This window comes from Lissotriton vulgaris, chromosome 7 (genome assembly GCF_964263255.1).
Source record: "Lissotriton vulgaris chromosome 7, aLisVul1.2, whole genome shotgun sequence".
In the NCBI taxonomy this organism is placed as follows: Eukaryota; Metazoa; Chordata; class Amphibia; order Caudata; family Salamandridae; genus Lissotriton; species Lissotriton vulgaris.
This window is the reverse complement of record NC_141695.1, coordinates 1,388,930,788-1,388,945,087: the sequence shown is the minus strand read 5'-3', so window position 1 is coordinate 1,388,945,087 and position 14,300 is coordinate 1,388,930,788. Positions and strand designations below refer to the sequence as shown.

Below are 14,300 nucleotides of genomic sequence, written 5' to 3'. Positions count from 1 at the left end.
CAAAAACATCAATTCCGGTTGTGAGCCATAAAAAAAAATATTTGGTAGATTATAACTTTGCTCCATTAAGAACATTTGCCTAGCCGAGTGCTTCATTTCTAAAATTATAAGTGTTGCGCCCAAAGTGATGTTCAGCCGCCCATGGGTGGCCTATCAAAAATCGGGTGCGGAATGTAAAGGTTCCATAGTCTTAAATTCCCCTCATGACTCTTTAATCCACCACCATACACTCCCGGTCACTTTAACCAACGATGAACTGCATGTTTACAGGGAGGGAAAGAGAGAAGTAGAGAAAGGAGAAAGACCAAGAGACAGTCAAAGAATGAAGACAAGAAAGTGAATGAGAGAGTGAATAGAAAAGGTAGTTGAAAAGGAAAATAAAAGTGAATGAGAAAGATGATGAAAGATAAAGTGAATGAGTAAAAAAGAAAGGCAAAAGAGAGAAAAACAGAAGGAAAAGGGTATTTGGGTGCGTGCATGTCTCTGTCTCACTGCAGTGGCAGGGCAGGTGCACTAGTACCCAGTCCCTAGCGAACATACGCTACAGGTCAGCAATGCGGTCCCAGCACCAAGGTACCATGAGGCATTTCTGGTAAAAAATTACTTTTTTCAGTACAGCTGAATGTCGGTCCACTGGTGACAATGAGGGCTGTGTTGCAGGTCAGTTGGCAGAGTGGAGCGTGTTCCCCAGTATAGAAACAGCAGCGGGTCAGGGTTGTCAGATACACCAGCAGAGCTTTAGAGAATTATTGCTGAAACAGCAGGTGTGCTACAAGACAGGCCGACGTACAAAGGCTGAGGAGTGTGTGGTTCAGGTAAGACAAAACGTACGTGTGGTAAAAGTCATAATTAAAAGAGATGTGCAGTTATGCCAGTACGTTCACAGATAAATGCAACTAAACTCACAATGTGGGGGCAGTCACGGTTGTCCACCAGCACCTGGTAGTATGGATGCGTTTTGCCTTTCACCTCTTTAGTGGCGGTCTTCTCGGAGCTATGAACAAAAAAAAACACATGTGAGAAGGCAGTAGCTGTTATGTTATGTTAGTATGAATTTGTAGAGCGCACGTTCACCCCGGGGTTTCTTGGCGCTGTGTGCCGCTGGGGAACCCGTCCTGGCTTTCCCTGTGAGATGGTCCCTGTTGGGCATCCCCAAGGTGAAGCCAGGCATCCCCAGCAGCGAGGGGGCCATTGTGGAGATTAAGCAAGCTATTGCCCAGAGTTGCAGCGTGGGACCCATGGTTAGAGAGGCACCGAGGCGAGATTTATCGAGCCCGCTGACATTGGTCCTGTACCCTGCCGCGTCGGGAATTGAACCCTGGTCCCGGGCCGAACTCTGCTTCTGGGTCTGCCGCCTCTAACTGGTGAGCCACACTTCTCCACAACTAGGGAGTCTACCCCTGCACCCATTTCTGCCCAACTACTCACTTGGCCCCATTGGCAGAAGCAACATCTCTATCATAGAGGCGTGCAAGCCACGGGAACAGCACCACACCACGATATCCAAACACCTTGTGGAGAAAAAGCTGTCAAGTGGGAAAAATTCAGGAAAAAAACAGAATTACAAATTGGACACAGCAAACTTCAGATATAAGCAACCCATCTTAAAATAAATATCAACATGCTAGAAAATGATTTTAAAAGAATTTCCCATTAAAAAGCAAGAATGTCAGTATGTGGTTCTAGTGATACAGCACCCACAATGACAGTTTACTGGTAAGTGCGGTCATTAGATTTAAAAAGTGAAATTCTTCATTCTCTAAACCTTCAAAATGTAGTGAAACATAGGGCGATTCAAACATACAATACAGTACAATATAAACAAAATGGGTGAGTCCTTCATTCTACGGATACTGATACGTTAGTCTGCCTTTTTGTTAGCAATAAATGGTAGGTGGAAATCAAAGTGCCACCTTTGATTCACCTCAAAGTTAGCAACATTAATAGACAATTATCTCTTGCATGAAAATAGGGATTTTGAAAATGTGGATAATGCACGTTCTGGTGATTTTTAGTTTCAGTAATGGTGTTGCAAAAAGGATGGGCATTACAAATGTAGTAAAGAAAAGATTGATATAGAATACAGAATGCGGATGTGTACTAATTATGGAGCACCACTGTCAAGTGCTTTATAAATAATGAAGGTACCCGACTGCACATAAAATAAGGCAGGGAGGCCGAACAGGTCCGTTCTGGGATCATTTAGTACTAAACCCACGACATACACAAACCCCACAACCGCAGTAACAGGAGCCACTCGGTTAATCAACCACAGATTAGTTTCCCTCACATAGCGCTAGACAAGCTAAGTATGCATCGTTTTCAGCGCGCTACTGTCAGCATTAACCTGCGATATTATACAAACAAGGGTTTACTCACTTTTAAAAGAAACGCAACCGCTTACGGATTACCGCTCTACATTGGCCAAGCGCGCTGGGTAAATGGAAGAATCACTAGGCTGTGGCAGCCGTGTGGTTTCTATAGTTACGGGTAAACGTGAAAAGGAGGATGACATGACTCAGGAATGTGCATGCCTTAGTAACTTTTCTATGTCTGCCGATCTAAAGTTCTGCCTAATGTAACCATGGCAACCAGGCAATAGGAGTGTAAAACAAGCTATATTCTACCACAAAATAAGAGTGAAACATACATGATGTAATGTAAAGTCACAGGGGTATAAATGTAACCACAAACTGCAGAGATGTTGTGAACAAGGCGGGTGCTTACCGCCGAAACGCGTCAAGCAGCCAATAAGTGAATAAAACTCATTTGGAATCCAAAATTTCACGGAGTCAGTGCCTTTCTTGTATGCTGAAGTTTGGAGTGTTCCTGATTTATAGGATCTCCCATCCTGGAGATCCAACACTGACCCTCCTCGATCTGGTTGCGCTGTGGGAGAAAAGGACGAAATCCCTGTGGTAAACTTTCTGAAAGAGAGACACGCAGCGCCCCCCGGAACCATCACTGTGAGCAGGAATCAACCGAGTGGATCTGTGAAAACGCCGCGGACAGCCTGACTGGAATCTACGATCACCGGAGGGCAATCGGGGATTGCCAGGTAAGGCTGTTACGTGTGTGGAAGAACAGGTCTAGCGGTTAAGTTGCAAGAGCGAGGTTCAAGGGAGAGGTAGCCCAGGTCCGAAGTTGCATTATACGGGCAGTGAAATTTTCCAAACAACTTTTTATTAATAACACTTAACCAACAATGGCTGTGGAATGGGAAAGAGAACGGGAAGAGGCGGCAATGGATATTTTCCAAGACATTGATACAGGCGAAGATAACACAAACAACATGCCAGCTCCCAAGGATAAAGGAGGGAAAAAGGATGAGACTAAAAATCTGCTGGCAGAACTGGAGAAACTAAGGAAAAAAGAGGTGGCAAAATGGTGGGAGGTGAAATCCTTGAGTAAATACATTGAAGTTGGACGAGTTCCCAGGGGATTAAGAATACTAGTAGCTCCCACATATGAAAACCCAGACCCTGCCATGCTCCAGGATTGGACGGATAACAGCGCGCAGGCGTCCATGAACATGCTCAAAATATTGACTAAATACGCGGCTAGTGACAGAGAGAAACTCATTGCCCGTATTGAAGAAATCATAAAAGAATTGGGCACGAAAGAAAATAAGGAAGAAATCGCTAAAGCGTTGGATGAAATAAAAGCGAGAATTCTCAAACATGAAGAAGAAATAAAAGAAAGAAAAGCCATAAAGTTCCAAAGGGATAGAAAGGACTATGTGACTGGTAGAATTTACACTTTTGCCAGGAAATATGACCAAGTCAGGCGACAACCCCTACCAAATGCCACGACCAGCACAGGAGAACCAGGAGAGCAAAGTGAACCAGAACTAAGCACAGACTATGAATCGGAAAATGAAACGAATAATGCCACAGGAGCAACTGGGCCTGTACCGACACCAGCAGAGGAGTTGGCTTTTTTACGGTTACAACGCCTCACCACCTTAACCACTTCCATGCTAGTGACAAGGTCAACTCGTCATGGGCTTTACCTGCCCTGTGCTTATGACGAGTTGACCTTGTCACAAACAATGGTAAATATTGGAATCCAGCACCCAGCGGGAAAACCCTTAGCAGCCAAGGTGTTAAGACCCAGGATACCCCATCAGCAATGGAACAAATCAACCACAAAACAGGACTCTAAACAAAAACAAAAAGCTGCCGCAGAAAAGACAGACGGTGGGGGAAAAGAAACGACAAAAGCAACAACAAAAAAACAATACAGAAAGAACAAACGACGATAATGCTAAATAATAAAAATAGCACAGACAACACAGTAATTAACCTTTCTAACATGGAGCTATCACAAAAAGAACTAGAAATTTTATCTTTGGGTTTGACTTTCTGTGCACATGCGAATTTTGATTACGCACAAACCAGAATTGACTTCTTCCAATATATGCGTAAATTGAAGCTACAAAAACATTTTGTCAACACTACATATCAAGTCGCAAACATACAACCCTGCACTCAAGATGTCCAAGGTTTGAGTGTGGCTAACATGAACGTACTAAGAGACATGATTGACATAGAATACAACAATGAGAGTGAGATGGTATCATCGGGAACGGCAGCCGCAATGACAGATATAGACATTTACAAAACTGAAAGAACCAATTTCAAACCACGTTCTGTCTTCATGCCAGCTATGCCAAAAGATGGTCTTGACCTGTTTACAGACTGTGTGATAAAAGATTTGAAAGACCTGTCGATGCGCAGTTCCAGGGAGTTCTTTAAAAAGTACCAAAACAAAGACTGTATATATGACAAGTTAATGGAGAAAATTAAAGCTAGATCAGACATTGTGATCAGGTGGTCAGAGAAAGGGGGAAACATCGTGCTCTGGCCTTTGGAAATGTACAACAACGAGGCCATGTCACAGCTACAAGACCAGGAGTGCTACACCAGGATCACTCCCTCGCATATTTTTGGAATACAGGAAAAATACACCAATGCACTGTACAAATGGAAAAGCACGGGACTCCTCAGCAAACAGGAGTTCGAATTTTTGAAAACAGATTACCCAGTTTCCCCACAGTTGTACCTTATCCCTAAGATACACAAGAACGAGAAAGTGCCCCCAGGAAGACCCATCATTGCAGCAATTGGCAGCCTGTTCGAAAATACTAGCATTTTCATTGACCATTTCCTGCAACCCTTTGTTTCAAAACTCCCAGCATACATTAAAGACACTGGAGACTTTGTACGCAAAATATACGATGTAAAATGGGAAACTGATTATGTATTTATGACTTTGGATGTGCAGTCGTTATACACTAGCATCAGACACCATGATGGGCTACGAGCTGTAAACCATTTTCTGGGGCAGAGACCTATAACACTGTATAATCACACTAGGATGTTGCTAGAAATGACAGAGTGGTGTTTGTCAAACAATACCTTTATCTTTAACAGACTCCACTATAAACAACTGCAAGGATCAGCTATGGGTACCTGTTTCTCTCCCAGCTATGCGAATCTTCACATGGGCTGGTGGGAGGAACAGGTACTGGGAGTCAAACATCTTGCCACACTCACCAAAAATGTAGTCATGTACAAACGCTACATTGACGACATTTTTATACTTTGGCAAGGTCCCAAAGAAGAGGCAGAATCTTTTGCAGAACAACATAACGATAATGCACTCAATCTTAAATTCACGTGTACCACCGACACCACCCCTATACGATTCCTAGATCTAGAACTCTACATAGAACAAAGTAAAATCCAAACAAGAACGTACCGTAAACCAACCGCGGGAAACTCAGTGCTACATGCACAGAGTTTTCACCCGCATAACCTCAAGGAATCTATCCCATATGCGGAATGCCTACGCATGAAGAGAAATTGCAGTACTAAAACAGGGCTCACTGAGGCGAAAGAAAATCTATTTTCTAGATTGAAAAAGAGAGGGTATAGCCAGAAAACCTGTAACAAGGCTGATACCAAATGCAGAATAATCAGTAGAAAGGATCTTTTGTTCACTCAGAAACAAGTCCCTGTTGCACAAACACCTATCAAAGAACCCCCGAGACTCATCACAGGGTTTAATGCATACCACACCCAGGTTAGGAAAATACTTACGAAACATTGGCCTTTGGTAAGAAACGACCCGACCATTGGAGAAATATGTGGGAATAGACCCTCCATAGCATTCAGGAAGGCTAAATCCATGAGGAATCATTTAGTCTGCAATGCACCAATCCTCAAAAAAACTGTGGATTGGCTTAGTAACCAAAAGGGGTTCAAAAAATGTTCCAAATGCAAGGCCTGTAGACATGGCATAAACACTACGAAAGTGGAGGTACCCTTTAGACTCAAACCATATACTATCCGAGACAAATATAACTGTAAAACGGACTACGCAGTATATGTTTTAGTCTGTATATGTGGTAAACGGTACGTAGGGAGCACCATTCACCCAGTGCACGTGAGAGTTCTCCAACATCTCAGAGCAGTGACGAATGATGACCCGGCCTATCCAGTGGCCAGACACATCAATGTGGTCCAGGCAGGTGACATTGAAGTACTGTCGTACTTTGTCTTTGACAGTGTCCCCAAAAATATCAGGGGGGGTAACCGTCTCCTAACTCTAAGGAGATTAGAATCGAGGTACATAATTCTCCTCAATTCTAAGATACCCAATGGCCTGAACGCTGATGAGGCGCTCAGCGTGCACCTGTAAATCACACAGATGGTCCAATTCTGTTAATGCCTTCCCTCTTCCTAAGAGTTTCCTCCTTTCCCTTCCTGGAAACATCTACTGTTCATGTTTTAACTTCACGTCACATTGTACATAGGAGCACAATCACCACCCCTAGACTCTGTTTTATCTGTAGTGGTAGTTCAGCTTACAATAATAGGCATGTCTTCAGAACTTTAACAGATGTAATTATGAAATGTCCTGTAATTCACATGTGTGGGGGGATGAACACCACGCTGTTCAATGAGAGCACATAACATAATTCTATGTATACATAAGAGTATTGACTTGTACAAAATGATCGCGGATGCAGACATTAATTATGTCATTTTTGTTGGTATTTGCAAATTTTGCCTTAATCTATATGAATGTTCCACATAACACCTTTCCACTTGGAGAAGAGTTGTTTCTCAGGCAGAATGCGGATGTGTACCAATTATGGAGCACCACTGTCAAGTGCTTTATAAATAATGGAGGTACCCGACTGCACATAAAATAAGGCAGGGAGGCCGAACAGGTCCGTTCTGGGATCATTTAGTACTAAACCCACGACATACACAAACCCCACAACCGCAGTAACAGGAGCCACTCGGTTAATCAACCACAGATTCGTTTCCCTCACATAGCGCTAGACAAGCTAAGTATGCATCGTTTTCAGCGCGCTACTGTCAGCATTAACCTGCGATATTATACAAACAAGGGTTTACTCACTTTTAAAAGAAACGCGACCGCTTACGGATTACCGCTCTACATTGGCCAAGCGCACTGGGTAAATGGAAGAATCACTAGGCTGTGGCAGCCGTGTGGTTTCTATAGTTACGGGTAAACGTGAAAGGGAGGATGACGTGACTCAGGAATGTGCATGCCTTAGTAACTTTTCTATGTCTGCCGATCTAAAGTTCTGCCTAATGTAACCATGGCAACCAGGCAATAGGAGTGTAAAACAAGCTATATTCTACCACAAAATAAGAGTGAAACATACATGATGTAATGTAAAGTCACAGGGGTATAAATGTAACCACAAACTGCAGAGATGTTGTGAACAAGGCGGGTGCTTACCGCCGAAACGCGTCAAGCAGCCAATAATATATATATATATATATATATATATATATCCAACAACAAAGAAGCGTCCTCTAGGAGAAATCGCACATGGAGTGGTTACTGCACACGGCCTCCCGCAGCAGCAAACTCAGCACGCACTTGTGACTTCCCATTTGCAAGTACCAGACGCGTTTCAAGCAGTAAGCCCTTTATCAATGGCATGCAAATAACAAGGTGAGGCATCCAGGTAGGTTTGGAACGTATTTAATGATAATTGAGTCCCCGCCCATGTGGGCGTGTGCAGTAAGGCATCCTGGTAAATGTAGTTCCTCTGCCCCTGACTCAGGTTCCGTTGGTCCCAAGTGGATCAGGAGCCTCACGATGTGCAAAATGTCATCCCGATTGGGCGGAGGTCAGCAAACAGGCACTGAGTTGCTCCCAATAATAGTCTGAAGGTCAGGCCCATTCCATTCCAAAGCGTGCTCGCAATGCCGAGCACCAGGACCCGCTGTGTTGCAGTGGTGGGACTTCTCCGCGGCCGGACCAGCCGCAATATATCCAACAACAAAGAAGCGTCCTCGAGGAGAAATCGCACATGGAGTGGTTACCGCACACGGCCTCCCGCAGCAGCAAACTCAGCACGCACGTGTGACTTCCCATTTGCAAGTACCAGACGCGTTTCAAGCAGTAAGCCCTTTATCAATGGCATGCAAATAACAAGGTGAGGCATCCAGGTAGGTTTGGAACGTATTTAATGATAATTGAGTCCCCGCCCATGTGGGCGTGTGCAGTAAGGCATCTTGGTAAATGTAGTTCCTCTGCCCCTGATTCAGGTTCCGTTGGTCCCAAGTGGATCAGGAGCCTCACGATGTGCAAAATGTTATCCCGATTGGGCGCAGGTCAGCCAACAGGCACTGAGTTGCTCCCAATAATAGTCTGAAGGTCAGGCCCATTCAATTCCAAAGCGTGCTTGCAATGCCGAGCACCAGGACCCGCTGTGTTGCAGCGGTGGGACTTCTCCGCGGCCAGACCAGCCGCAATATATCCAACAACAAAGAAGCGTCCTCTAGGAGAAATCGCACATGGAGTGGTTACCGCACACGGCCTCCCGCAGCAGCAAACTCAGCACCGTTGGTCCCAAGTGGATCAGGAGCCTCACGATGTGCAAAATGTTATCCCGATTGGGCGGAGGTCAGCAAACAGGCACTGAGTTGCTCCCAATAATAGTCTGACCTCCGCCCAATCGGGATAACATTTTGCACATCGTGAGGCTCCTGATCCACTTGGGACCAACGGAACCTGAGTCAGGGGCAGAGGAACTACATTTACCAGGATGCCTTATTGCACACGCCCACATGGGCGGGGACTCAATTATCATTAAATACGTTCCAAACCTACCTGGATGCCTCACCTTGTTATTTGCATGCCATTGATAAAGGGCTTACTGCTTGAAACGCGTCTGGTACTTGCAAATGGGAAGTCACAAGTGCGTGCTGAGTTTGCTGCTGCGGGAGGCTGTGTGCGGTAACCACTCCATGTGCGATTTCTCCTAGAGGACGCTTCTTTGTTGTTGGATGGAGATATATATATATATATCCCAATTTGAGTTTCTTCTCCCAGGAACCACAGAAATGCCTTGCACACCAGGGTCCGTGTTGGAATTGCGTTTATTGGCAAATTATATATCACCTAGTGGCAATCGTCGCTAGTATAAAACTTTATAAATAAATAAAAGCTATAGTTTGGTCTGCTTTTCCACAGACAGTGTATTTTGGTTTGCTAATAACTTTGGCCACATTTGATAAATCTCCGCTAAACCTGCCACAAAACGTTCATCCACCTAAGCTCCCTCCTGGAAATTTTGAGATGATTCATTAAGCGGAGGCCTAGAAAAAAGGGGGTCTCAAAACGTTAAATCCCCAAGCATTTTCCATATACTTCTTTAAACACGACTATACCAAAAACTGCTAACGATATGACACCAAATTCAGTAGGAAGCTAGATCTTGGTCCGCAGATGGAGCTTTTTGAGATTTGATGGAAATCCGTTGAGTAGTTTGAGAAAAACAATTGCATATTGTGGCAATTTGGCCAGCAAGAATACTGCATGTCTCCAACGAAAGTGCAAAATAAACAACCAATGGAAATGCAATATGTCTCATATTTCCTTGAGTTCGAGCTATTGGTGTTGTAAATGACAATCTCTTTTACCTATGTATATGTATGTAGTGGCGAGGGAGGGGAGTCGAGGTAAGTGGGTGTGAGGCATGGTATGCCCCCACTTTTTCCTGAATTGCTGACGTACTTTGACTGAGTGTGCCCTGGGCTCCTGCCAATCAGGTACTCGGGCCGGTGTTCCTTCCCTAAAACTGTATTGAAACCTAAACTCAATTGGCATCTCTGGCCACAGGTAAGCCCCTGGTAAATGGTACTCTAGGTACCCAGGGTACTGTGACAAGAGAAGACCCCTAAGGGCTGCAGCACTTATTGTGCCACCCCTAGGGGCCCTGTAACCTGACACACACACACACACTGCCTTTGCAGGCTGAGTGTCTTAGTGAAGAACTAAACAGAAAGTCGACATGGCACACATCCCTGTATGCCATGCCCACGAACACACTGCCCTGGCATACCTCAGTCACCCTTCAAGTTAGGTGCACTATGCCAGTGGTGTGGGCACAGGTGCATGAGCCCTGTGCCCCTACAGTACCCAGGGCAATTCCTGGTCACTGTAAGTGCAATAAGGCCATTAAGAGTATATGGTGCTGGGAGGTTGTCATTACGAACTCCACAGCACCATAATGGCTACACTGAAGACTGAGTAGTTTGGTATCAAACTTCTCAGCACATTAAAGCCACACTGAAGCCAGTGTGGGATTTAATGCAAGATGCACTACAGAGGGCATCTTAGAAATGCCCCCTGAAATCTAACCAACTCCCAGTGTCCTGACTGCGTGGCTACCGAGGCTGCCACCACCAGACATGTTTCTGGACCCCTGGGTCGAGAGCTTGCCGCTCTCGGGGGCCTGAAACAATGGACATCCTGGGACAAGGCGCCAAGCCTCCTTCCCCAGAATGGGCAGGGGAAGCTTCAAAGGCATACCGCATTTTGTGAGCTTACCCAGGGCAATTGCTGTACTCAGCAACTAGCCCCCATCGGTTCTGACCCCCACTCTGGCGGGAAGACAGGTTGGAAACCCTAAGTGAGAAAAGGGGGTGTGCCAGCCTCTGCCAACCCCACCCCTCAGGTGGGAGAGGCGAGGTGAAGCATAACTCCAGGGTCCCGCCATCTTGAGGATGGGGAGCCCTGCCCAGTCAGAGGTAGGCTCATGCCCACCTCCAACAGGAGAGGAGCAGGATAAGGGGTGTACTCACCCCAGGACTGGGACCCATTGGTCCCTGCCCTTGTCCTACCTGTAACCCCCCTAAATGTAGTATTTAGGGGCACCCTGAACCTTCCTTCCTCAGATCCCAATTTTGAAACAAGAAGAAGAACAAGAAGAAAGAAGACCTGCTGTGCAGCTGCTAACAAAAGGATGACACCAACTGACTTGGCCCCAGCCCTACAGGCCTACGGGCCTGTTGATCCTTGAACCTGCTCCTGCTAAACCCCGTCGTCTCCAGCGGACAGCAACCTCGAAAACCCCGGAGGACTTGCCTGCCTTGCTCATCTACAGACGGACTCCCACGAGCAGTGGTCCTGCTCAAACAAGCAACACCCCTGGTGCCAGCCAGGAACCGCGAATCCAGCACACTCTGCACCTGCCGAGCCCGGCCTGTGCCTGAGTGAACAAAGACCACTCAGACGTCCGCCGGTGATTGTGACCTGAAATCCAGCCTGCAGCCTCTCAACAAAGGAACCCCTCCAACCGCGACCAGCTGAGGGTAAGATTTCCCGATGTCCAAAGACACCCCTGCATCCGGCGCACCACTGCCCCCTGTGCCCAACTCCTGGGTGTCTACCTATCCTCCAACATCCCAACTTACCTCTCGAAGTGGTGGTCGCACCTGAAGAATCTCTGTCCCTGAACCTGCAGCCTTTGTTCAACTTCCAGCTTTCCCATTGAATTACATTGGGCGCCCGAAGGCCCAAAAGCACCCTGCACCCAGCCGCCCGAGTTCCACTAGGAGTGCAGCATCTACCTTACTCTACTTCCCCACTTGCCCTGTGTAAGTGACCAGGAGCTAAGATCCCACAGCCGCGTGGCCGCCTGCTAGCAGCCACCAACCGAAGGCCCCCTATCCTACATAGGATAACAATGGGCCTACTCTCTCTGCCGCTGAGGGTGTATTAACTGTACTTACCGGACCCTGGGAGACCCATGAATCTTACCCAGAACCTTAACTCTGCCAGTCGAGTACTTACCCAAAGACCGAAAACTTGATTTTCTCCGTAGGGTAACATTGGCTGGTTTTCACTTGAAATTTCTTCTAAGTGTTGAGTTTTGCAACTTTGAAATATTACTTAAAAATCGTCCGAACAACGAAAACAAAATTATCACTCTGCTATCAGGAGAGCTCACAGTGCTGTATCTTTGAGTCCAGCACTGAACCTAAAAAGTAATTCTAACTGTAACTTACAGTTAACTTGATTTTCCTCCATAGGATTACATTGCTTGGTTTTCACCAAAATTTCTTCTGTCGATTTTCAAAACATACAAATATTCCTTAAAAATCGCATGTGTAACAAAAACGATTTATTTCAACTGTTTTCAGGAAATGCACCAGGGCTGAATCCAGGATCCAGCCCAGAGTAAGCAAAACATTTGTAAAGTGATTTTATTGCATTTACTTAAAACTTCCCATTGAGCTCAATGTTATAATTGTGTTTAACTTGTGTTGCATATTCCAACAACTGTATCTATTGCATGCTAAAGCCTATTGCTATCTGAAAGTATTCAATTGCAACATCTCATTCTGAGAAAGTATTTTTATACCTACTTGTGGTTCTAAAATAAAACAACAATATATTTTTATATACAAAACAATTGGCCTAGAGTCCAGTTATTGAGTGTGTGAGACCATTTGCTGACTGCGTGTACAACAAATGCTTTACACCGTCCTCTGATACTGCCTTACTGCTCGACCAAGCTACCACTTTAGAGAGTAAGGTTATATCTAACTTTAGCCTCTGCCATACCTCTGGGGACTGTGGACTCTGTGCACACTGAACCTTACTTTGGTGCAGTATATACAGAGCCACTTTCTTTCAGTGGGTGTCTAGAATGTGAATCCTAAAGAGTGAATAAACAAGCATTTCCAATGCAATAGGTCTCACATTCGTGAGAGTTTAAGCTATTGGCATTGTAAATGACGATGCCTTTTATTTATGTGTTTTCAAAAACAACACATATATAAAAGGCATTGTTGTTTCTAATGTGAATAGCTTAAACTCTTGCAAATGGGAGACCACTATCATAGTGACTGCATCCCTTTCTGTAGGCGCTGATCGCCGTATTCAGGTTACAGTAAGCTGTGTCTTAAGAAGGGGCATGGCCACCATTAAAGTGAAAGCACGGCATGAGGCGATTTTATCCACACAAAAAAAACCATTTGTTCACAAGCATTTTTTTTTTTTTGAATCATGACAAGACTGCCCAAGGTCGTTAGCACCACAAGGATAGTAACATTCATTCAGATCCTATAAATTAAGAAAGTAGCAAATCTGAATATGGCCCGACAAAAAGACAGTGAGAAAAGGGCAGTGGGGTGGGTTTGCAGTAAGTGGGTCTGCAGTAGGGCAGTGGGGTTGGTCTGAAGTAGGGCAGTGGGGTGGGTCTGCAGCAAAGTGGGTCTGCAGCAAAGTGGGTCTGCAGTAGGGCAATGAGCTGTGTCTGCAGTAGGGCAGTGGGATGGGTCTGCAGTGGGTGGGTCTGCATTAGGGCGGGTCTGCAGTCCAGTGCAAGTTCGGTGGACAAGTTATGGACAGGAGCGGCTCCTCCGTTTGAGGACAATAAGCACAGCCTGCAGGCCTGTGGCCCCAAGACCGGCCCAAAGACGCGCTTTATCTAAGCTTGGCAGTCACTGGGGAGGCACTTCTGGGTAACAAAGGTAAATTCAGCAGAGCATGAACTCACCCTGTGTGTCGCATGGTCAGGGTCAAACACATGGTTATAAAGGACAACATTTTCAGTAACTATTTTGTTGCGTTTTCATTTTCAAGGAACTGCATGAACAGTCACTTCTACAAATTAAAATAAGTACAAGTTACTATAATCCGTGAAAAAAGCACTCTTTTGGGTTATGAAACCTAAATTGTTTAATGAAATCACTGCAGTGTGTGCGTAACTGAAAAGTAACAAAACCTGTAAACCTGTATGCCTGTGTGATATGTTGCTGGGGGACCCAGGTATCTGTTGTAAACCTGTATGCCTGTGGGATATGCGGCTGGGGGGGACCCAGGTATCGGTTGTAAACCTGTATGCCTGTGGGATATGCGGCTGGGGGGGACCCAGGTATCGGTTGTAAACCTGTATGCCTGTGGGATATGCGGCTGGGGGGACCCAGGTATCGGTTGTGAACCTGTATGCCTTT

General features: G+C 45.5%; 1 protein-coding gene across 1 annotated transcript in view; it reads right to left on the bottom strand.

Annotated features, from left to right (window-relative positions):
• LOC147703774 (polymerase delta-interacting protein 2-like) overlaps positions 1 to 14,300 on the bottom strand; it is a 216,114-nt gene that overhangs the window by 90,947 nt on the left and 110,867 nt on the right. The window contains exons 3-4 of the mRNA XM_086932122.1: positions 1,429 to 1,526; positions 907 to 994 (exon numbers count right to left, since the gene is read on the bottom strand). Coding sequence (XP_086788248.1) covers positions 907 to 994; positions 1,429 to 1,526 — 186 coding nt within the window. The remainder of the gene's footprint in view (positions 1 to 906; positions 995 to 1,428; positions 1,527 to 14,300) is intronic.